The 25,906-nt window shown below is 37.6% G+C and overlaps 2 protein-coding genes across 2 annotated transcripts in view; both read left to right on the top strand.

Moving 5' to 3' along the window:
• LOC129768756 (bromodomain-containing protein DDB_G0280777) overlaps nt 1–25,906 on the top strand; it is a 324,627-nt gene that overhangs the window by 213,944 nt on the left and 84,777 nt on the right. The window contains exons 3-6 of the mRNA XM_055770618.1: nt 24,344–24,527; nt 24,664–24,721; nt 24,973–25,133; nt 25,204–25,789. Coding sequence (XP_055626593.1) covers nt 24,344–24,527; nt 24,664–24,721; nt 24,973–25,133; nt 25,204–25,789 — 989 coding nt within the window. The remainder of the gene's footprint in view (nt 1–24,343; nt 24,528–24,663; nt 24,722–24,972; nt 25,134–25,203; nt 25,790–25,906) is intronic.
• LOC129768759 (uncharacterized) lies at nt 7,823–18,568 on the top strand. Its single transcript, XM_055770622.1, has 5 exons — nt 7,823–8,330; nt 8,433–8,678; nt 17,108–17,802; nt 17,874–18,110; nt 18,180–18,568. Exons 1-3 carry the CDS (start codon nt 8,180–8,182, stop codon nt 17,266–17,268), a joined length of 558 nt encoding a protein of 185 aa, XP_055626597.1. The 5' UTR covers nt 7,823–8,179; the 3' UTR covers nt 17,269–17,802; nt 17,874–18,110; nt 18,180–18,568.

Genomic DNA, 25,906 nt, shown 5'->3' with positions numbered 1-25,906 from the left:
TTTGGTCAAAATCGACACTTTCGGAATACAAGGCACAGCGTATGGTTTTGGGTGTCAATAAAAATAATTATCTCGATTTTTCATTCTGAAGTTGCTGCGAAATGTTCATTTGCACGGAAATATACCCAATGAAAAATATTGGCTCAATCAGACTTCATTTACTAGTGTCGCAAACGTTAAAATTTGGGTTTTTTGAAAACCGAAAAATAATCAAAAATCGGGGTTTAAAAAAAATGTTTAGTGGCAAATATCTTAAAATTGCATGGCATATCGATAATTACAGTTATCTACAAAAAAAAATTACGGACCGTTAGTAGTTTTTTCTTTACCTTCTTTACTTTTTACTATTCACTGTTCATGCTTTGAGCAAAAAAAAAGTTGGATAAAGGGCCTGACCGGGTATGGAAGTAAAAAGTGCCCCCAAACCAAACCACTCGCTCTATGGAAAATATTGTATAGGGTACTAAATAAGAAACTTTGACTATTTTTTGAGCCCCTATGAGGTTTAACATAGGATCTATGGTGAAAAAATTTTCTTTTCAATGTTTTTTAAGCCGTTCTCGATAGCGCGATACAAAGAATAAATATTTGTAAAATTTTTATATTTTTTGTTTAGTACTGGTTTATTTTCTATTTAAATATGTTCGCATGTGATTTTTAATATTTGCGATTCTTTTCAGAAAATTTCCAGAACTGCGCGGCGCGAAAATATCCAACAATTAAAAAAAACCTATTTTGTTTATTTTCTAGTATTTTGTTAGTATTCTAAAATCTATAATTCTATTGTATTCATGTGTTCGTGAAAAGTTCCTCTAAATCTTACCACCAGCCCTATGGAAAATGTTGTATAAATAGAAACATTAAGTTATTTTTTAGAATCTCTATACGGTTCACTATAAGAGCTGTAATTAAAAACGCTGTTTTTCTTTTCTTCACGCTATACTCAATTAACTTGGAGATGAAAATTCGGGAAAATACTCAAAGTACGTCTTTTATGGTGTACCACGACAAATTATAATTTTTTTTATAGAAAATAAAACTTTTAAAATTAAAGTAATTTTTTGGTATTTCGAAATTTTGGATTTTTTGAAATTTTTAAATCCATTAAAACATAATTCTTTTTAAATGTACCTGTTTTTGGTGTTTTTTTTTTCAGAATTTTAGAGGGTTCTGCGGTACAATTTTTTAATAATTTGAAATTTTGGAATTATTAAATTTAGTTTTGAGACACAGTACTGCTGTGTTCGTACTTTTTTTTGTATTCATTATTTTTTCATAATGTATCAAGTATTGAATGTACTATAAAAAAATAATTTTGCGCTGGAAAAGGTATATTGCTTCAGAAGGGACATATTTTGGAGGCGATAATATAAATTTGGACGATAAATAATGTATTTTCTTTAAAAACACAAATTCACGGTATAAATTTGAGAGAATGTATTACATATTTAGTGAACATAGGGTTGTGAAATCACAATCTGACCAAAAAAGTCACTGAAAGTAGGTATCAACTTAAAGTCAGGCCTAGACTGCATGAACATCTCCCAATAAACCGTCCGCATCTTCGCCAAAAGACTGAGGAGAAGTAACAGCAGCTTGCAGTAAATCAATCATTTTTAAATGTTTTCATAATTTTCACCGCCTGCGTTTTTTTATTTTTATGAAACCAGTGATTAATAACATCGTAAATTTTAATTCATATGACTAAACATATCAACATCTGTTCCATTTATAGAGTTATCCAATTTCATATAAAAAAACCCTAAACAAAAAAAATGACTTTCCGATGGTAATTTTATCATTGTAAGATGCTATGTGTATTTTTTTCTATATTTTTTCCAAACTATTGAGAGTGTCGTGAAAAAAAAACTACGCTTTTAGCCTTAGCTCTTATAGTGAACCATATAGGGATTCAGAAAAATTATCTAATTTTCTTATTTGCAACAATAATTTTCATAGCGCTGGTGATAAGATTTGGGGCCCTTTCTACGAAGACCCGATAAAATACAGTAATAGATTTTAGGAAAGTTTAAAAAATGCCAGAAACTAAAAAAAATGGAAATAAAATATTAAGATATTAATATATTAAGAATTTAATAATTAATTTATTAAGAATTTATTAGATATTTTCGTACTGCGCAGTTTTCGAAATATGCTGAAAAAAGATCACCAATATCAACACATATAATAAATACACAAACAAATAAATAAACATATTTAAATATAAACTAAATCTGCAATGTGTCTCAAAATTCTAAAAAAAAAATCTAAATTCAAAAGTTTTATCTCGATGCTATCGAGAATGGCGTGCAAAAAATTGAAAAATACTTTTTTTACCATGGATTCCTTGTTGAACCTCTTGGGGGTTTAAAAAAAATATTTCAAATTTCTTATTTAGTACCCTATACAATATTTTTCATAGAGCGGGTGATTAGGTTTGGGTACACTTTTTACTTCCATACCCGGCCAGGCCCTTTCCTCTCTAATGGTGTACAACATAACATATATCGATTTCACGAATATGCGTTTGAAATCTTTTAATTATTTTTTTTTTCGTAGAATGACCCCTTATATAAAAATCAAAGACGTATTCGATTTTCCAGGCACTGGTTTTCCCTCACAACACAAAGCGCAATCTTGTTGCCTACATGCGGGCGTTGTCTCACAATGTGGGTCGATGCATATTATGAATTATTTTCCAATTGCCGATAGCTGGCATTTATTAGTTGGTAGAATCAATGAAGGAACGATCTTGAAATGATTTTGGAGACGATCTCGGATGGTTTTATTCTATTCTCCCCTAAAATTGGACGAGAGCCTGACTCAAAAGGTTGAACGTTGATAGAGATTTTATTAGATTGATTTTCAGGTTAATGTCCAATCCGTTCGTGCTCAATTAAAGTTTTTATCTTGTAGGTCTTGCTTATCTGGCTGCTGATTCATAGGTTCGGAAGGATATACTCACACATGTCAGATCAGGGTAGCTTAAGTAGCTGCGATCTTATTATTGTGTTACCCATGTATGTCTTCCTTAGAAGTTAGGTAAAACTACCTATCATCGCAATAGTATCAATTATTTATGGTAATACGAGTGAGTTTTTTGTTAGTTTAGAAAGTATATCTTATTTTTAAAGGCTCTAATACGATTTTTAAACATCAGAAATCTCTTCTTTGTCGATTCTGGTACTTGATTTCATGCGAAATATTGTTTCGTTGAAAAATTTAATTTTAAAAAAGGTGTGTCCTATTGATGCTTGCTTCTTAGCATTTTGCTAAGGAATATATGATAAAAATAATTAGATTTTTACGCTGTGAAGTGGCTGCTTTGATGCAAACACAGTGTTGACGTATACATTACAACCTTCTTGATGTTGTAATTCGGCCAATATATACGATTTTATCGAAACATGTATTTTTGTATTATCATAATTGGTACAATTTCACATCTACGTGCCAATTATCGCAATATCGAAAGATGCATGTTCCTATTATGGTTGTAGGAAATCACTGCAAAGCTGAAAAGCAGAACTGCTACATGTTCCTTTTATGGTTGTACGTTGTTATGTTCTGGTTGTTATGCTATTACGGTTGTACCTCACGTTTTCACGCTGTGCAATTGCATATCATAGGGAGTTTTTGAACGCTCAGTTATGTACAGGCAAACCTGTTTTTGTGCGGTCCCTTTTCGCGTGATTCCTCGATTGTGCGAGTTTTCGCACAATAAATAATATCGCACCTAAACAGTCACATAAATGAGAAATCGCACAAAAAGCAACCGCAAAAAAACAGGTTTTCCTGTTATGAAATATAACCAAGCGTGTTCGACCGAAGCATGTTTGTTTGATCCACTCTGTTGAAAAATAAATCTTAGGTGAATGGGTTAACCCTGAAACGTGTTGTGACTATCAAGGATCTTGATATCGTCTTAGACTCAAAGCTAACGTTCAGCGACCATATCTTATACATGATCACCAAGGCATCTAGGATGTTAGGTTTCATTTTTCGCATTACAAAGCAATTCAAAGACCCACATTGTATCAAAGCTCTGTATTGTGCTTTAGTGCGCTCTCATTATCTCAGTTAGGCATAGTTTTAAGTAGATTAAGTATTTAAAGTTATTAATTCATTAGGTATCATTAGGACACTCATGTTCAGACCTGTTGATAGTAATGAATAAAAATAAACAATAAACAATAAAGACTTTGCGGTCGTATTAAATTTGGGCATGGGTGTCGTACTGGTCGGAACTATTTTTTCTTGAAAAAGCAGTGATATATGCAAGATTATGAAAAATAAACATTTTTTAATTTTTTTGTGATCTAAAAATAAGTGTCTTACTCTTATGCGGACAATTATTCTGCTCTTAAAAAACAACTACTTCAAAAAAATTTAAACAAGTTGTTACTCAAATAATGATTTCTGCGTATCCGAAATAATCAGAATTTTCCACTTTAGATAAATAAAGATTTTGTCGCTTGAGACAATTAAGCGATTATTCAAATAAGGTGATACATTTATGCAAACTGTAGTTCTGATACTTATGAACAATCTTTTCCATCACACCAAAGTGTTACAATGGCTAAATTCTGCTGTTATAATGTTTGTCCCACACACCATGTGCGTTGTCCTGTACGGGTGATTACTCTGTTTGATACTGAGTACCGATATCCATTGTTCATAGGAACATCGTATTGATTCCTAAACAGATTCACTAGACATCAAGCTTCGTTTAGGGAAAGCATAAACTGATACTTGGTTGAGTAAAATATAAGATTTGCATGGTTTCTCCCTGTGGTGGCTGAGAGCAGACAAACGACCAGAACGGTAAAAAAGGTATGGTGGCTCAGAGCAGACAAACGACCACAAAGAGTTAATACCCTTCGTTCAGTTACTGAAGAGAAGCGAAAACTCCATCACAACCCTCACGCCTTTGTGATTCTCTTGTCAGTTAGCAGAGAGACCTAGCAATGAGGAGCCGGCAGTTATTTTACAACCAAGAAGCACATAACAACAGTCTAATCTAGGGATGACACTGATATTCGGTGTCCTGCCTATCCGGTAAATATTTGGTATCCGACCGGATACCGGATATTAGAAAAAAAACAATAATTTCTCATTAACAGAAGATAAATCATAACCGGAACTTGTAATGCTTGTTAATTCTTTTTTGATTTGTAGTTAACTAAGTGTACCCTCTCTCAGATTATCATCCCGGAAGTTCCTATTTTTTTTTAATTTTGAAAACAAATAATTGGTTGATGTTCTTTGCATATTGAAATTATGTGGCACAAAATCTATGTGGAAAGCCATGGTTATCGCAAGGGAAAGTCAATTAAGAGAATCGATCAAAGCAAAAATAAGGCAAAAATTGCCGAATAATGAATAATAAATAATTAGCCTTGTAGAGAATTAATTTAATTTTCAAAAATTTTCAAAACATTCCGATTTGGGAATAATCGTATTATTGAAAAAGTATTCATTAGAAAAAGGGAAATTCTTTATTCTATCAAAACATTTTCCTGTAGTAGAATAACCTACAGGAGAGTTTTTGGAATCATATGAATGCTGATGGATGAGGGTAATTGGATTTTCTATTGATTTGGGGAATAAAACACTACGTTAATCAACAAAATTAAAAAAAAACAGAAAAAATATATTTTTTTCAAGTATTGATATTCACTACACCTACACACAAAAAGATAGAAGCATTCAAGTATCACAAACCAAAACTTGAAGTTTCAAATGAAGCTACTACCATAATGGGTACATGGAAGCGGCATTTTCAAACATGTTTTATACAATTTAGTCAATTAATCATCAAAACATCAGTGAGAATCTTCAAGAACAGACCTCAAACTGCTAGAAAAAGTATACTTATGTATACTTTTAAAATAAAATAGAGTATTTATTCGCAAATTTCTGCAAGTTGGTGACATATCTCCTCCATAATTGGGTCTCTTACCCTAATTATGTTTTATTTTGCCCGTTTTTTTTTATTTTGCTTGTTAATGGCTTTAGTGGTATTTTGTATACATTTTTGAGCATCGATATAAAAAATACAATGTCGAGTTCATCGTATCCATGTTACAGTGTGGTTCCAGATTCTACCTCATCCGGATCATCGTTTAAAGGATATAAGTGAATATAAGAAACCATTTTTCCAGGACCTCCATTTGATGTATTAAAAGAGTAAAAATTCCAGCTAAAAAAAGGTATTCCACACAAAGCTAAATTGACAGTGGTAAAACATCTACAAACCAACGGCATTTCTGAACAATGAAAAAACTCGATTTAAATGCAATTACTACAAACAATCACAGTTCTACGTCAAGCTCCCGTCCGTGCCTCTAGGCTCAGACCCATCTAATTTTTAATTTTTTTTTCGCGCGCCAATTTTTTTGGTGATTATCGGGTGATAACAAAGACAAAAATACAATCTAGCTTTATGCGATTTAGGCGCAATTCGATTATTTTCCTGGTTTTTGACTTAAGACTACGTCTTTCATTTCCGCATCGGGGTGTAAGTTCAATGTTTCGAAAACGAGATAGTGACGCCTGGAGTGCAGGGTTTTGAACGCTAATAACTCTTGATCGTCTGAACGGGGTGGTATGATGATCACTTTATTCGAAAGACAAAATGTCCAAGAGTTATTTGATTGTTAATTATTGACCCGAATACTTGTTTCAATAGCTCAAGAATAGCTTTGAAAACAGGCTATCGAAATCACACAAATCCCTATATAAGCTGGCGCCCGTTCGGTAATCCATTTAATTGTTAATACGATGTGAAACGAAGATGGTCACGCTCACACGCCAATGCAATAAGCTTTTATCTTCCATTTCCATTTCGTTTCTGCAACCGATCTCAACGGAGCATTTAGCGAAAATTGAGGTATCGATGATAATTCGATACCGATTGATTGTATTTGCTTTTTATAGTTTACATGGTCTCGGGGCCAATGGCGCTTCATTTTTTAGTCATTTTTGGAAAAAAGGTGGAAAATAATTTTTTCAGGCCATCAGTTGACTTTGAAAAACTGCAACTCTAAAAAGGAAAAAAAAACACATCTCTGATTTTTGGATATGTCATGTGAAAAATCCTCAGCTTTCAAAGAAAAATATTTAAAAAATATAGCACCCTTGGTCCCGAGACCTTGTGAACTATAAAAACAAATACAATCGATAATTACGAAAACAAAATTCGACTTTTTGACAAATGTAATATTTTTCAAAAAAAAAAGAGTAACTAATTGGCTTTAATTTGATGTGTCGATTATCAGAATTGGTTTGGTTTTCAAAAATTATGAATTTTTAAACAAATTAATTTTTGATAACACTTTTCACGAAAATCTGAGAACCACTATATCGGTTTGGCATGGAATGGCTGTAGTGAAGAATACGAAATATTTGATATGGTGTCTAAGAGTTATATGCTTGATACTTATTGATTGTTAAGACAACGTTAGTCCCACGTCCACCTTGCGGATATGTCACAGATGTAACCCACTGCCAGTTTTTTCTTCCGAAAGAGATATGGTAGAATATCCACGTGGACAACAGGGGGAGGAGTAGAGGATATGTCCGCTATTGTCCACGAAGGAGGAGGGGGATGATGAAATCCGTACTTTTTCTGACTACGTGGTATGTGGACAGCTCCTAATCTCACAGAATTTTGTTTGCCATAGCGGAAAATTGTTGCTACCGTGAGCTGAACGTAATGATTGTTGTTGATTGCAGCGCATAGGCGAGCTCAATATTCATGGAAAGACACCCAAACGCACAGCCATGACCACACAGCACAGTACTTCACCAAATAATCATATTTAAACAAGCCACTGTTTACATCGCACTTTCTCGTTCGTACTGGCTCCTTCCCGATACCGCACTCTGACGCATTACAGACGCAAGTCCCGCTGATAATCGCTCCGTTTGCTGACTGCGTACCCTTGCGGAGAATCCTGTGCATGTTTTCGCTCTAACTAGCAGCATCCCATCAGCCAACCGCGTGTGCGCGTTCGAGGTTGATCATTTACCGCCACACCGAAACCTGATTGCAAATCTCAACAGTCAACAGTCGAAGTTTGTGCGGATCGAACGGCGCTTGATTATCATCGCACTTTTGCGGGGTCCCGCGTTCAGTATTTCGAGAAAACGATATTTGTTTTGGGCATTTCCCAGCATGGAACGGATTTTTAGCGGCTACATCAAGGCGCACGGATACGCGATTGCAGTGGCCGCCCTCACCTTTGGGTTCATCTTTGCCATCGATGTGTTACAAGTTGATGACCTGCGACAAACCCGATCATTGGATGACAGCGGTGTCTACCTTGGTGAGCTATTTTTGACCACGCGGTCAAACGTGACCGCGTGAAAGGTTGATAGATTTTTCGTAACGTTCAGAGTTTCGTGTTTTCGTTTACGTTTGTTTTTAGATCGACCCAGTGGCGGAACATACTTTCGGATGCGGCCCTTGGGGCAGCTGATATTCTCGCTGGTTTGGATACTCGCAGGGTTTATTTTTCTCGTGGGGATGGCACTCGAGAAAAAGGAAACGATATTTCCTTTCGCTACTATTTTTGCCATCGATTGGAGTGTGATCCTGGTGCAGCATCTGACGAAACTGGAGCGGCGAAGCTTCCACGAGGTGGTGCTGTCGGTTGACACAGCTGTTCTCGTCGGTAAGAAGCTTATGACTTTTTGCATTCAGGAGCGTGGTGACCATTTAATATTTAATCCTTCCCAAATGATGTGTGCTATTGGACATTGAACATGTTTCGACCCAACAGTTTTGATATCGTAAAATATTCTCATTTGAAACGGCTAGTAAATTTTCGAGTTGGTTCAAACAAAATCAAACAGTCGATCATGTTCAAATGCGTTTAATGATTTTCCAGAAGAAGAGAGATTTCTCGTTGTGACACTCAAAGGGACCTAAATAATAGCAGCCGATTCCATCTGGCCATATGGTATTAATCAACAACCCCACTGCATATTGAACAATTCAAATTCAGTTATCCTTGGAATAACTGTAGTTGTCACCTTAGTCCCAGTGAGCTGATCCTATCGGGAAATCTCGGACGCAAACTTCCCTAAAATCCTCCGTTATAATGTGGAGATGACCTTCAAATCAGCCATCCATACCCAGAGTAGTTAGTCAGCAAAACTCGACAAAAATTGACAACAATGTTTGCTATTACACGTGATTCGCTGTGTTGTTTTCCGTGTGATTCCTTGTTATTCATTGCTGATTATGTGAACATCTGGTTGAAAAGGAATATGCTGTATTGTAAATATGTGTTACTCAATAGTTTTGTTTTGTGAATTGCACCTTCGATGAGTATATTTTTGAAGAAGAAAAAAATTGTAAGCTATGCTCGAATATGCACCTTTTAATGCTATAAATTTTATTCTGCGAAAAATATAGCGGTGAAAGTTTTGTCCATGAAAACAATTTTTTTTTCGTCGACTAACATTCCGTTGCAATTAACAAAAGGTCAGCTAAGTGAATACATTTTATGAATTTGTCAACCATTCCGGAGGCCTGGATGTTCTCTTGTTGACGTGGGTCTAACAGTAATATATGAGGGTGTAAAATGACAATCTATATACTGAACACGTAGGAAAAAATGATAGATTTCGAATGCTTTTAATTCGAGCATTTCTTAATAAATCGCAAAGCATCAATGGATAAGAAATATTTCTATGCATCTATCACAGTGAATGGAATTTTGTTTTTTTTTTGAAAGAAACAATAGAATAGTTGTGAAATGTCAAGCATTATCTGATCGGGCTGAATAACAAGTTTTGATTGGCCCGATCTGTGCTCCTCAAACTAAACACACCAAAAAAATTTTTTTTTTGTTTATTAAAGAGTTTTTTAGCCGCAGGCTGTATCATCTCTGTACCGATAAAAGGAGCAATCAGAGTATGTGTACGAACTACTAAACCGAGGAGTCAATACAGATATTAGAGGCTAATGAACCTTCATTTTTGAAGTCTCTATAGTTTAGAAGGTTAAAGTTGAAATTATTGATTCATGCAAGCCGGGGTATTTTTTTCCCGCATGCATTTAAGCACTCCCTAACATGTTTCCCTAGCACGGACTACAAAGCGAGTACGAAAAATGTCACTTTTCAAACCACAGATACAGATAACCCACCAAACCAGAGTTTTCTCAGCGACTGTTTTGACAGTTTCAAGTGTGCTCCCGTGGCCGAGCGATTAGCGTAGCACATTATCATGCTGGGGGTTCGGGTTTGATTCCCGTACTGGTCGGGGGAATTTTTCGTCGAATAAATTTTCTCCGAGCTGCACTGTGATCACGCGTAAATATTCTAGAGCTTGCCACTAAGAATGCATTCAAGGCGTGTTATTTGGCATAGAACTCTCAACTAAGTTGAGACGGCGAAGTTCCTCTACGAACGTTAGAGCCATTTAAGAAGAAGAAGAAGTGCTTGAATGTGTCTGTCACCTTTTCCCTGCTGATTATCATATAAAATTCCTTCCAGGAAACTATTTGAAGTCTGTCTTGGCGTAGGATTCGTCGTCCATCACAACGCAATCGAACTTCCTCGAAAGCGGCGTGTGCAGCTTCCAGGATCGTGTATTCGCCATTTTGTATGGTTTATTGTCGCGAATTAGAATCTTTACCTTCTTATAAGTCAACAGTTCGGCTTGTTTATTAGCTCGATGCGCAGTTGTAGACGATACTTCCGGCTTATTTATGACATCTCGGACGGAGAGGTTGAGGCTAGGCTTGATGACGCTGGCCACTCTTTCTGTCGTCGCTGCGGCTTCCGATTTCCGTCGGATCAAGGTTCCCTGGCTGTTGACAAACGTTCCCCGGACACTTTTGGATGATTTGATCAATGGACAATGGACAATTTCGAATCAATGAAATTTCAAATATGTTCTATTTGATTTTTCCGTGAAAATTGATGTTTTGTTCATAACAAAAAGGTATAAAAATCATGTCACTGTAATTCTTAGGTTGAAGAAAAGGGGTCACATCAACCTTTAAAAATTTTTTTTTGGAAACAGGATCACTTTCGTATTTTTCGCAAATCTAGAGGACTTTACGCACTTATAAGAGCCAATTGCTAAGTTCACACGTTGAATACGCTCAAAGGCCGGGCAGTGCTAAAAAACCACACTTCCGACCAATTGAGGACTATTTCACAATTGTTTCCTACTATTTCACAATTGTTTCCATGCATGTAATACTTGCGTGTCGTATGAGTTTTCTCTTCTCTCTTTTCCCTCTCTCAATTTAGGTGTCTTCCAAGCCTAATACCTCACAAATTCCTCGGGGATATCTGCGTTTTAGACTCTCTTCGATTCCGATTCCGGTTAAATGCACACGTATCAGACAAAATGGCTGGTGAAACTGAACAGCTTGTAAAACTAGAAAAAAAGCAAAACACGCGAAGAAAGGTCCACTGGACGGATCAGCGTATTAATATCCGGGCAACGTTGCGAATGCATCTCTTAATTCTCGCAATCAACTGTTTGAAATTTGTTGCTTTCCAGTTATTTTAGTACACCAAGGAGCTCACAACTCCGAAAAAATCTTTGATTAAGTGACACTGAGTCAGATTTGTCGGGTTGAGATTTGTGGAATCAAATAGGTTCGAATCGGCTTTATCCGGCGGAAATACGTGTTGTACATCTGCATGATGTTTTTTGTTGAAACGGAATCGAAATTTTCTTCAAACGTTCGTCCTGATATGCATCTTGATTGATAGCCGAATTTAAGGGCTTGTGCCATGACATAAAAATACCACTCTCGGAAATGGCAATTTACAGCACCATTTTCTGTTCAAACTTATGTTCAAATGTATATGTATTCTGCGATGCAGTAGAAAAAGCATCGATTGTTTCCGGGAATGTCTTCGAAAGAGGGAAGTAACTTCCGTCGTCCAAAACAAACCATTGTCTTGATTTTTGACGTAGAACTACGTCTTTCATTAAGGGTGCCAAATCAGAAAACAGGTCACGTTTTTATGAAATAAAGTTAACGTTAATAACTATTTTTGTCACGAACGGATTTTGGCGAATTACAAACTAAACGAATCGGAAATTCCGTAAGATTTGTTTAATATGCTATACATTAGATTCCCCTGGTTTGTAGATGGGTAAAATTCGTGAAAACTTTAAGCCTTTCCATTTTCCCATACATTTGTTCTGTCCATTTGTATGCTTTCCCAAACAGAGCTGTCAATAACGAGCAACTTATCGACGACCAACGGAGGGGACATCGTAGGATTCAAAGTCTCCGTGAACGAAGGAAAAGGTAGAAGAATGAAGGGGAGGGAGTATTTGCCTAGAGTGTAAACAGTGGGTCTCGCTGAGGCAAACTTTCATTCGGCATCGGACTGTTGAGCAATCCAGTTCACTTTGCTTTTGCTGCGCTTCGATCTAAGATTGGACCCCACCAGTGGTAATTCAACTTGGATATCGTCGTGTGGTTTTTCCAGTTCGTTTTTCGCGTTATTCGTATCATGTTTTTCTTCCCGCGTCATAAATTGGACGCTTCGCGTAGTGTGTGATGAGCAAGAAGAAGAGGAAGGCAGGCTGAGCCCTGCAAAAAACGAACGCATTGCCAGGGCAATAAAATTTCGAGGCAAGCGTCATCTAATGCTGCACGCGATGTTGGTGCAGTGAAAAGCGCTCGCACTGAACCGAGCCTTCGCAAGTGTGACACCACCTCGAACAACAGTGAAGTAGGCGACTTCGGCGCGTCGTTCGAAAATGTAATCACCGTTACCCAGGCAGCAACCAGGATCAAGCTCCCCCCGCTGGTGGTGAAGGCGGTCGCCCTTGAAAATCTCATCAACGAATTCGCATCGATGGGTGCTACAGCAGAGAACAAGCTGTGTGGCATTGTGGTTTTCCGTCATCATAAGGGCTTCGTTGGTGCCTTTGAGAATGCATCAATGCATTAAACTGACATTATGGCGAAGCAGGCGGTAAGGTTGAGCGCCAAATCTTACTGGAATGTTATAAGTTATTTGGGTTCGCGTGCCAATCGCAAAACTGCCTTCAACCAGGATTGCATTTGCGCTAATATTGATCATAATGAAGCATTGCTACTGTTTTCGAGGTTGTTATTAACAAGAAGAGTTTATTTCGCTTGTTTAGTCACCAAGAAAGTAAATGTCGTTCTGGAATTTTGTATGTGATTAGGTTTCGCTTGCCAGTAGCAAAACCTCCTCCACGAAGGGTGACAGCTGCGCTTCCCTCGAGCATGAGAAAGTAATGCAACTTTTTTCGAGGCCCGTAATATTAACATAAGCGTTTCGTTTGAGAATAGGGCAAAATAATGAGAAGTGTTAATATTCCTAGAAGTTTCCAAGTCACCAATGTATGGCGACTTATATAAAATAACTGTGTAGTTCTACGTCAACAATGCGGTCTTATCTTGGACACAACCTCCTATTTTTTATTAACCTGCAGTATAGGAATTCTAGTGTCGAAATCAGTTTCTCAGTGTATTCTGGGGCTCTTTCCTCTTTTCGGCACTTTATTCTGATTCATAATTTTGGCTGGTCTTCCACTACCTTGCTTGCGAGTAGTTGTTGGGGATCTTAGGATAAGGTAAACAGTCGAAGCCGCAACATTTTCGTTTTTAAAGTGTTGTACTCTGCCCATGTTTGTATAGGAGACGTAAACGACAAAATGAAGAAAACCGACTTTTTCGCTGTTTCGAATTCTACACAATGTAATACTTTGCTCAACATGCAAACAATCATTTTTTGTTCGAAAACATTTGTGCAATTTTGGAAAAAAACGTTTCCGAAAAATCACTGTTTGTCCGTATAACAGACGTAGTTCCATACAGCTTTCATACATCGTTCGAAAATCAACAATTGTCAGTATTATGTGCTATAAGCTAAATTTACATTTGAATCACATTCTTTGTAGAGTTCAAACATGTCTGTCATGATAGTGTCTTATTACTCAGTGTTTCCCAATAAATGAATATAAGAAACCATTGATGAACACGATGAACAAAGAGAAGCAATTGTGTTTTTAATGTTATAATTACCTAAATTTCTGCATTTAAATCTTTAAGTAGATAATGAAACATTCAGATCAGTAATAAAATTAAAATAACATTGGTTCTTAGCATTTTAACGCTACAAACAGAGCAACCTGGTGATTACGTCTAGCTATGCTCATTGAAACGACTGATTGACCGCATAAATAGACGCAAACGTTTTCCAAATGGAAAAAATATGTTATAATCCGAAAAATCACCTAGGCCCTTTTTTGCCGATAATATCCTTCATTTCACAGATCATTTCATCGGAAGTTTGCATGGTTATGCTTGTAGGCCAAAAAACAACAAGCGTTTTCCCAACACTAATGGTGTTGTCGATCACGTCTCCCATGCAATCATGGACAGTGCTGTATACTTTTTGTCGAGTTAATGTGCAGTTCGTAGAACTGTACAACGCGCTCGCAAAATGCTTCTAGTTTTGACGGGATTTTGAACAAAACTTAGCAAGCATATACAAACAAAAAATACTAGCAGAAAAGAGAGAGAGAGAGAGAGAGAGAGAGAGAGAGAGAGAGAGCTAACATATACACACTCTCATTTCTCTCTGAGTTCGTTTGTTGTTGAACATGTTGAGGAGTCTCGAAAAAAATCCAAAATTTTAGTTGCCACTCGTTATTTGTTTTGTTCTATTATCCTATTCTCTGTGAAACGGAACTAAACATTAGTAACATTTTCCCATTTTCAATTTCCTACTAACTTTATATTACTTCTATCGATTTTCCTCTAACTAGAAAGTCTACCTAAAGGCGGAAGAGTAAGTTTGTTCAGTTTATTTCTTATACATGTCTTTGAATTTGTGTGAAGCACAAAATTGTGTTTTTAATCTTTGAAGAAAGTTTTTATCATCACTAGTCCCTTCTTTTCTCTAGATTTCTGACACCATTTAAAACCCTCAACGGAGAATAACACGTTATTTAGGCTGTTCTAGAAACGAACCATTTGTGACATCCAAATTAGTATCGGCTATCACACATCTGCTCATAAAGTATAAAGCCCCGGCCACTAATTATATTCAAGACGATGGGACGTTTTCAGTATTGACATTGTAACAAATTTTTCCACGTTTTTTGTTCAATTTCTGAATGAAATTTTTCATCATTGAAAATCAGTTTTTATCATGTACATATTGGCCATTGTTATCCATAACCATTGGACATTTTTGGGTAATTTCACTTGAAAAAATGGGAAATTTTATAAAGAACAACTTCGTCGAAGACAAAAAAATCATATCTTCAACGTTCAAGAGCTGTTCGAGATTTCTTGTATAAATACTAAATACGTTTTTAAATATAATTCTAATATGCAAAGTTTGCGTTCTCCTATCTAGACTCTTATTACCTTAATGTTAAGCAACCTTCGTTTAGTAATGCTGCTAAGCAACATTAGTTTGTTTAATGTTCAATCGTTTCGCGCCCAATGCGCATCGTTATGGTGTAGGTCTGACTACTAACATTTTGTACCATTATAATCAAGAATATCACAATATTGAACTCGTTGTTTGGTCATATAGAGAATTTTGCAATGGAGGAAGTAAATTGATTGCCGAATAAGAGGCCTGCACTTATGGTTTCCAGTTCGGGATGTTCGTGAATTTTTGAGCAACTGAAAGACCTAAATTCAAACACAATTTCATCGAACAATCACAGTCAGACGTCAAGCTTTCGTTCGTGCTGATGCTCACCCGACCAAGCTATTATAATGACTGAAAAAGTTTACTTGTTTACCATACAAAAATCTTTCTCATCTGTAGTATATGGGCCTTATTCCCGTATACTCTTATCGTTATAATACAAAATTATCGTCAGATACAATTTTCGTAAGAGATTATTTCACAACATGAATAAAAACAAGTTTTCATTCTCTTTGAACGCGTATAGGTTAATTCATTTTCAAATATTTTTTTTCAGTTTCGATTTCATGACAGTTCACGCATATAATATGTCACAGTGAGATGTCCACATTGCATTGTTTGACATTTGTCAATCAGCATTGTTTGACAGTTCATTTTTTCATCACTAGATCAGGTACATCGTTGACGATTTATTCCATTGAATTGGCATTGATTCGGAGTGGACAGATGGAGGTTTTTTTGCGAAAAACTACCTCAGAATCAGGAGGTCAGCTTGGGTTTCGTTGATCATTCAAAATGAACTCATTCCTATTTTTGTTTGTAATATGTAATTTGATAACAGCAAAGGATAATTGAATCTTGATCCTATCTATAATTATCTTTTTTTCCAAATTTATCACTTAGTCCGCTCTGACTCAATGCCGGCCAACTCAAGACTTTACAATCGAAGAGCAGTAAGAATTTCATGTCGTCTAAAGACGACGCTCGTAACGAAAGGGTTAAGCATACATAAAAAACTGATGCGAGTAATTTATACAAAGTTGAAATTTTCTCTAAAAACGTTAGTTTCGTTTAAGTTGATGATACACTAGTGTTCATTGGCAATGTTTATAAGCTTCATTTGTGAAAAGCAATGTAATCCCCTTTCCAAAAAATAACACTTAAGGATCCTAGTAAATATTTTGAGCTAAGCAGTAGCTGTGTATAGAATCGAAATCAGAAAATTCTACGAGAGCTGAAACATCGGCTCGATAGTGGGATGTTCTTATTTTTTAACAAAAACAAATAAGTTGGAAACAAATAGCTATGTGAGTAGAGACCATGGGAGTGAAAATCTGTTTATCAAAATCGCTAAAGTACATAAGAAAGCGAAATGTTGGATAGCAATGAGATGAGTTTACTTCAATCGTCTAGTTACTTCATTCCAATTCTAGAAGCTGAGGGAAGTTAGGCGAATGCATTTCGAGCGATGAATAATTGAACAAGCATCAATGATATCGATTGACACTTCATACCACATAGATCTTTTGAGTTTGTCTTGAAATTTGAAGATTACATAGTCACATTGTCATTATTTGTAAACACAAGATATGTTGGGATGAACCATGAAAAAATTGGTCACGCCACAGCAAACACCGAAAATGATCTCAAACCGACACATACAACACATTATGAATAATTACTACTTCTTCCAGTGATCCCCGTGTATGTTGGATTCACGCTAGCCGTCCTGTACAAATTATTCGAATGTCGACCCTCGGAAACGGACGGCGACGGCTGTGACGACATCGAGAGCTCTGATAAACCGGTCAAGTTTACGCTGGGCGATGAGTTTGACGACTCCTGGGTCAGCTAGCGAGCGGAGATGACCGTACCAAAACAAGCTTGTATTATTCATTATTTGTAAATAATTATTTTACGAAATACAAACAACAACCATACAGTATCATTGGTTATCCCCCTCTGTTCTCGCCGTTCGCTTCTATTCTTCTCCGCCCTGAAGTGATCATCCGCCATTAATGATCATCAACAAGGCGACGGTTGATCGCTCCCATGTATCTCGACTTATGACCAGACACCGTTATCAGCTTACAGCTTCGGCTTCGGAAAAGGAATCATCGTTCACTGATAAGGGTTCTTTGAAAAACCAATCAAACAATGCAATCGGGCGTGATTCGATGAACGCGCTCTAAGACTCTCTCAGTCGATTATTGTAACCTACGTTGGTTGGATTTCTTGTCGCCCAAAATGGAGCAGAAATTGGTTAGATTTATAAAATTCCACGGATACTTGTTTCTAGCTTGGGCCCTGTTTTTCGCCGCCCGTGAGCTATGGCTGCTAACTGTGGATGCCCTCTACTCGAAGCATAACAATTGGATGTATGATACAGGTAAATATAGTGGTGAAAGTTTTGGATCCCTTTTGCATCGCACTTGAAAAGGAAACTCTTTTCGTCGGCAGATAATTCCTTCCGATGCTACCCGGTTGTGAGATGGATCTTCGCCCTGCTCTGGTTGGTTTTCCTTGCCGTCATGTACTCGGGATTGAAATGGGAAGATCGATGCTTCCTCAAGCCGGCCAAGTATTTGTTCCTCATAGAAGTCCTTAACGTTCTGATACAGGATGTTCTTCACACCTACAATTACGAGCCCAATGAGCGACTGATTCGAGACTTCCAATACATGTTTATTTTTTGCGGTTCGTTAGTCATTTATTAATCTTTTTTTTCTAGCTCAAGCGTTTTGTTTATTTTTGTTATACTTTTAGCGATTGTCGGCTATGTGATATACACTTTCCACATATTGGGCGTTCTGTTCACCAAACCCACACGAGGTGAAATTGCAACTAGTGCTAGCAAGGTGGCAATTGTCAACTACGATGGTACATCGGTGTGAACTGATAACAGGATTTTGCAGTTCGTTATCGATTTCGTGTGATATTTCTTTTTTTTTTTGTTTTGAATAGAGAAACAAATCAGTGTCGTCCAAGTAGCGTTCAAAATAAAGACCGCGAGAGAGAAATTCGTTTATCAAAATCGTCGTAAGTGCATGAGAAAGTGAAATTACAAATGAGTGATAATTTGTATGTGTAACATATGTGTAAAATAAGACTTACAGTTGTGATGAAATAAACGGTTTGTGGATGAACTGGAACAAGCGTCAGATAATTTTAAAAATAGTATAAGATTCTCGTTTTATTGATGTGTTATTAAGAAATCTTGTTCAATCGTAAGGACAACATACTACTTTGAAGATTTGTTTCACCCGAATCACAAACATATGATAACACACTGAAGTCTTCGGAGATCTTTGACCTTCCTTCACCCAGGTGGTCGACAACTTTGAATTAGCAACTTTGAAGCGACGGAACTAACCACAGCACGTAACTTCTCTTAATCATGGCATCTCATGGCATCTTTTTAGAGCTTTTGATGCGCTTCAGACATTTTCACACAATTGAAAGTAAATGACACCAGAAAAAAAAAATCATTAATGTATCAAGACGGTTTGTTTATTATATGTATAATATTGTTTCGAAAATGTTTTAATTGACCAGCACCTACAGCTGGAGCCGCATTGCCGGAGTTGGGCATCAAATAATACAAGCAAATGTATATTTTTATTGTACAATGTATCGAAGGAAGCTGCAAATCAGAGTGTTATTATTTGTATTATTTGTTCGTAAACGTTGGTTTATTTGCCAGTTTATTTTCTAAAATATTATGAGTATTTGCTCTACACGACGATGAAAACTCCACCGCAATCAATAATCGCGCTCCAAGAGATTGGTGCTTTCAATTTGCACTGGTAGGGTAAGTGGGGGTAATTTGGACCGCCTAAGCAAATCGTTTAATAATTCCAAGCCAATACTAAATAAAACAAAATAAACAAAGTCACATTGTAAACTGAGGTACTTTCTTTCAATCAAAAATGTTTTATTACGAGGAGCATTCAGAAACAACTGTCGGTAAAATCGCCAAAAGTCGAAAGAAGCATTTATTAAAAAAAAAAAATAACAAGCTTTCAAAGCACTTCCGTGGAGGCGATCTGGCGTAGTGGTAACATCCATGCCTCTCACGCTGAAGGTCACGAGTTCAATTCTCACTCCCGACATTCTTCCAAAAAAATGGAAGTAAAAGTGACGAACCAGCCAAATGAGTTGAAAATCACTATAATACAGATAAAAAAAAAGCACTTCCCTTCCGATAAAATACATGATTCCCAGCAAGTTTTCCACTTTTGGAAGGTCTGATAAAAGAAGTTTTCCCCGAGCTTCTTGTAAATCGCCTCCTATACTTTTATTACTGATATACTCTTGGTGAATCGATGGCCTCTAAGGTGTTTTTTCAGCTCAGGAAACAACGAAAAATCACAGGGAGCCAAATCTGGGTAGTGAGGAGGGTGTGGCATAACTTGAATGTTAAAATTTTATCGCACAACGTTGTTCATTTTTTAACGTCGCGTCACACATAGCGAAAACTTCGGAAGTGAAAACTAACATTATTTCATAACACATATACTCATCCGCTATAAACGAGTGTAGGGACAATACTGACAGTTGTTCTGCAAACAAAAAACCACGCTCTACGCGCTCCCGAGGTCATTTCAACCGTAACCAGTGTTGCCAGTGTCTTAAAAAAAATCACTGATAGTCGTTTCTGAATGCTCCCCGTACTATATCAAGCTTCAAACTTCCAAATATATAATAAAATAAAAGTGATGATTGTTGGACATTAAAATTTGATGTTGGGTGATTTGGACAGTCTGCGGGGTGATTTTTAGAGCAACGAAAAAAAACATACTTATGTTTTTGTAAAGTAATTCAGGATAATATTCCAATCACTAACAGTGTTCTAGGGTCGATAGCAGGTGTCTTGGCCAGAAGCCAGACCAGAAAAATTACATTGAGACCATGTAATTCCTTTTTCAGCAACGAAATTCTATGACACAAAAAGATGGCGTTACCCAACATGTAGCAGTGTGACATTTTAGACGCTTCATGAATCTGCCAAACACATACAGTCAATCGCAAAATTAAGTGTACAAATGCTACTTGACGATACTTTCCATTTATTTGGTATAAAATATTTTGATTATATTGGTTCTTTTGATGTATATTAATTGCTCACACATTTAACTAGCTGTACGTGCAATAATATTCCGCGAAAAGTTTTCTGCTAATTGCTTATTCTTAAAAATTTAAAACAATCTCTATTCTAGGCATCGCAAAATATAGTGTACACCTTCAATCTCTACGAATAAATTAGCCTTGTTAGTAAGATCTTTAAGTATTAGCGTACTTTTTTTCGTCAGTAATTGGTATCAACACTTAACCATTGCTTGGGCAGTGTTGGTTTTTGTTTTTTTTTTATTGATGTTGTGTATAGTTTTTATCAACATGGCAAGTTAGAGGAAAGAAATAGATATTGTTACACGTACAATGATAATCAATATGAATTGTCGTGGAAAGATATTGCAAGAAATGGCAGATAAAGTCGAAAGAACTATACGGCATAGAAAATCATAAACAAGTGGAAATACGAAAGAACCATGGAAAATTTCCCGAGTAGAAGACACAAACGTATCCTGTCTTCTGATGATGAACGAGTAATTGTGCGAACATTTCGATAGAACCCTAAAACAAACATTCCTAAATTGACTACCGAAGTGGCCGGCATCATTGGGAGACCTGTCTGTCCAGACACTATTCGGAGAGCAGCATCAGGGATGCCAGGTGTTTCTTTTTTCAAAAGTCTTGACATGGTACGAGAAAATGTCTTCACCATAATATCGGAGAAAAGTTCTTCACACCAAAACGGAACTATGATAACTCTATTTGTTTAATTCAGCTTTGAAGTTTTGGTTGTAACTCAAACCATATTCATTTTCTTCAAATGTATTCACAAAATCAAATGTCTTCAAAATGAAGACATGTCTTCAAACCTGGCATCTCTGATGTGTGCTACAAAGTGGAAGAGAGACACGATCGCTAGAATTTTTGTTTTACTTGCTACATGATATTTCTTAACTGTTTTTGTTCTGATTTAATTAATTAATTTCAAATGAAGGATACTACTAATGGAAAAAACGCTTATTATCTGCTCAAAAAGAATCTGCCTACTATTGACCAACTTACCCTGTGTGAGGGGTCACACCTTCTCAGTTCATTCGTCACTAGCGTTGAAAAAGGACAATTTTGAGATCTAAAATAAACACTTGGCCTTGAAAAAGGTCTTTCGAGATGCTTGCCGCTGGCAACTCACTGGTTGCATGATTGATAAATCTTGAATTACTTATTGGTGACTTTGTCCGATCGAACAAATAATTTTCGTGTATTCGTGAATTGTTTCCGGGTTAAGAGTGACGTTCAAGATACTAGAAGATACTAAAAAAACAGGTTGGATATTTAGTAAGTACAGTGTTTCAGTGCCGCTCTAGACAGCGAGCAATCAACAGTTCATATTAGTTATGAATGCTAATTTGAAAATCTGCTCAAATTGACGTTTTATTGTATAGCAAAACGTTGGCGTTCGGCCCTTGTAATTACTACCTAAAGTTTGTATAAAGAGTTATATTGAATATGTTTGTTTCTCGCCATTCACAATGCAGTCGAGTCTCGGACATTAAGTGGCACCATGGCTTACACGTGTTCGTGGTCCCTCTAAAAAAATGTTGAGTATCGCTGTTCTAGAGGATTCTTGGTATTTCTACGGATAACCTTCTTATTTCCTCCAACAATAAAAAAGTCTCGTTGTATTAGGTCGTAAAGAAAGTTCTTGCGGTTTTGAGCCATTAACTTTAACACGTTGAGCCCCGACCGAAGTAGGGGACCGACAATGAACTTTTCGTCGGGCCCGTGTTGGTCCCAGCGAATCGATAGTGGATTTTTCTAAATATCATTTTGTAATTTTGTTGTTGTCGTTCCCAATGCCGACACTTTCCGAACGAAAAGTCTACTGTCGGTCCGGTGAAATCGATGCAAAAAAGACGGAAAATTCAGTGTCAGTCCCCAGGGACCGACGCGGGCCTTAACCCGTTAAACAAACATAACTCCGCTTAGAATAAACTTTATTAATCGAAATAAGCACCATTACAATCAACACCTCTCTGACAACGAGAAATTACTTTATTTATACCGCTTGAGTAGAAGTCTGGCTCTCTGAATGCCACGAAGGCGTTGAAGGCGTTCTTGGCATCGTCTTGGGTTTTGAAGCATTTCTCACAGAGGAAGTTCTCGACAACTTCCTCTGTGTGAAAAAGTGGTAGTCGGTGGGTGAGAGGTCCGATGAGTATGCTGGATGAGGCAGAGTCTCGTAGTCCAATTCGTTCAACTTCTGCATGGTCGGTTGTGCGACGTGCGGCCGGGCGTTGTCGTGGAGGAGAATTGATCCCTTCATATTGAAGCGGTACCTTTCCGCCGTAATCGTTTCGCCCGGATTCAGAAAGCTGTGATGGATGACACCGGCTGCTGACCACCAAACAGTCACTATAACCTTCTTTTGGTGAAGTGCTGGCTACGGAAAGTGTTGTGGAGCTTGATCGCGGTCCAACCACTGAGCCGAACGTCGTCAATTGTCGTAGAGGATCCATTTCTCATTACACGTCACAATTTGATCGAGAAATGAGCCGTTATTGTTGCGCGGAAGGAGCGCAAAAGACACCTCAAAACGACGATTTTTTTAATTTTCGTTCAGTTCGTGAGGCATCCATTTATCGAATTTGTTTGTTGTTGGAAATTGTTATGGGCGTTACATCCAATTCTGCAGCAAGCTCTTGAACAGTGGTGCGTGGATTGGCGTTGACTGTAGCTCTCAGTTAGTCGTTGTCAACATCGGATGGCCGACTACTACGCTCGTCATCTTCGAGGCTCTCCTCACCGCTGCGAAATTTCTTGAATAACCATTGTGCCGTACTTTCATTAGTGGTCCCTGGGCCAAACGCGTCGTTGATATCGCGAGCTGTCTCCGCTGCTTTTCGGCCTAGTTTGAACTGGAACAAGAAAATTGTGCGAATTTGCCTTTTCGCCATGCTGTTTGAAGTTCTGCAAAAAAGTGATAGAGCGAAAAACGCACTTTTAAATGACATACAACATTAACGGAATATAAGCTTATTTTATTTCAAAATACATCGTTTACATTATAAGTAACAAAAACCGCAAGACTACTACGCGATTTATTGGGAAACTCGTACTTTGTGATAAGAGAAATTTTAATTGATGAGATAGAAAGGTAGCTAACGTAAAGCATCAGTGCCAGGTGCAAATAGTTAGAGTGTGAGGAATTCATGAAAAAATTTAAACTTTGATCTGGAATGTGACAAATTATTTGATAAAATTTCCTAAAATTAGATTCTTCCTCACAAAGTCACTTAATCGTCTGAATATTCCTTTGCTGTATAGGACAAAGTAGCCCCATTTGAGAATGTTTGATTGTCTGGTTTTATTCTTAGCATTATTCACTCAACAGAATTTTCTAACAAAATACATACTTGAATATAATTTTTTCGGCTTACGTGTCTCGTTTTTACTCCTGAACTATTTGGTCGGCCTTACCATGACACAGAATTGTGTGCTGCGTGCTGTGATACCTTTCCTTTGACACTAATGAAAATTCGGTAGGTAGCGCATTTCTTGAGATTCATGGATATCGGTTGAAGAACACCATTTTCCGAACACTCCTCCTAATTACACTCATGAACTCCACCAACTAGTAGGAAACACAGTCCTATTATACATCCAAAGTCACTAAAAGAATCATTTTAAGAGCTTAATCACATCTATATTTTGCGGGGTTAGTTAAAACCGCTCATTACTATATGTGTCATGATTACATGTTCATTTCACCCAGAGGATATTCATGATGAACTGTCGAAATTTCCTCAAAACAGCATGCTAAAAAAGTGCTAATATTATTTTACCTTCTTTCATTTCAGTAGAGGACGCCGACGCGGACGAGGAGGATGGACACAATGGGCGGGACGAGCGCGATCGCGAAATCAACGGCGAGAAGGAAAAACTCGACGAGGAGGGCTCTTTGCGGGACAGCGGGTCCCCCGAGCCCCCCAATGGCGAGATTGTGTCGATATTGCGGAAAAATGGATCGCTGCTGCAGAGCCAGTAGGTGTTTTCTCATTCATTCTTGCAGCCGAGAGAAAGTTGCCATGCCGTTATAACCTGAATCCAAATTGTGCTTACTATATTGGTATTTATTCTTATCTCTTCCCTCCCCCATCCGTGCTCTTCCCGCGCCCAGGGAAATTTCGACAAGTCAGCAGAACTTTTTCCGGATGCTGGATCAGAAAATCGAAGAGGTAATCAGAGCACAATTCTTTGTTATTCTCTTTCCACCTGTACCTAACTGCCAATGGAGATTAGTCGAATTCGGAAGTCGGTACATAAAAAGAGCCACGCAGGAAACAAGATTTTTAAATTGAATCCTTTTTTCTTTCGCTGGATCGATTTTCCGCCTTTTGCCATGGCTTTTTGCGCTTCTTGTATCGAACTAGATTGGCAAAATGTATATTTTTATCCTTTCCTGTATTGTCACTCCTGTTTTCCGCAGGGCCCCGATTACGATTCCAGCAGTGAAACAGAACTTGCATTAGAGGAAGCCCGCCTAAACGCCCTGGTGCAACACTGGGAATCCGCCAGTCTAACGACATCCATGTGTTCTTCCACCAGTCGGTCACTCCAGGGGACTCCGGTGCGACAAGTGCCACTAAGGTAAAGCCAAACCCAAAACATATACTTAAATAGGACGTCAATGGAAGTAATTTTAGAATCGATCTTGCAGACAGCCACCACTGAGACAAGCTTTGCAGCAACCGCTTAGCGCGGAGTTACTCTCCCAGCAGCAGTTGCTCAAACAGCAGCATCAGTTGATCCTCCAGCATCACCAACAGCAACAGCAGCAGCAACAACAGCAGCAACAACAACAACAACAACAACAACAGCAGCAGCAACAAATAATCCATCAGAATTTCAACATCAACATGAACATCAATAGTCCAAAACGGGTAGTCGGTAGTGGAAACTCCGTCAGCGTGGGCGGAATTCCTGTAAATTTAGACAGTCGACAGCTACTTTCGCAAACGATCATTCATCAGAACTACGGAGTACTTCAACCAACCCAAACGGGGCCCCCGTTGCGTCCCAGCTCTGGGCGAAGTCTGCCAACGCCCGTTCAGTGCATGCAGTTATCATATTATCAACAACAGGCACAGCAACAACAGCAACTTCAGATTCAACATCAGCAGCAGCAACAACATCAGCTTCAAGGAATGAGCGGAGCGATAGGCGGAATACCAATGCAACCGTTTCAACAGCAATCGATACCACCTCATTCGTACTACAATGATATTCTGAGGCATCCCTTACAGGTAAGTGATTTTTAATGAACTACTAGCTTGTTCTACGACTCGGATTTAACACTTTATTCTGATTGCTTCCGAGTGACCTCAAAATATTATGTTATAAAACTATATAATGAAGTTTGT

Source organism: Toxorhynchites rutilus, chromosome 2 (assembly GCF_029784135.1).
Source record: "Toxorhynchites rutilus septentrionalis strain SRP chromosome 2, ASM2978413v1, whole genome shotgun sequence".
NCBI lineage: Eukaryota > Metazoa > Arthropoda > Insecta > Diptera > Culicidae > Toxorhynchites > Toxorhynchites rutilus.
Note: the sequence above shows the minus strand (reverse complement) of the source record. Positions and strands in the feature narration are given on the sequence as shown.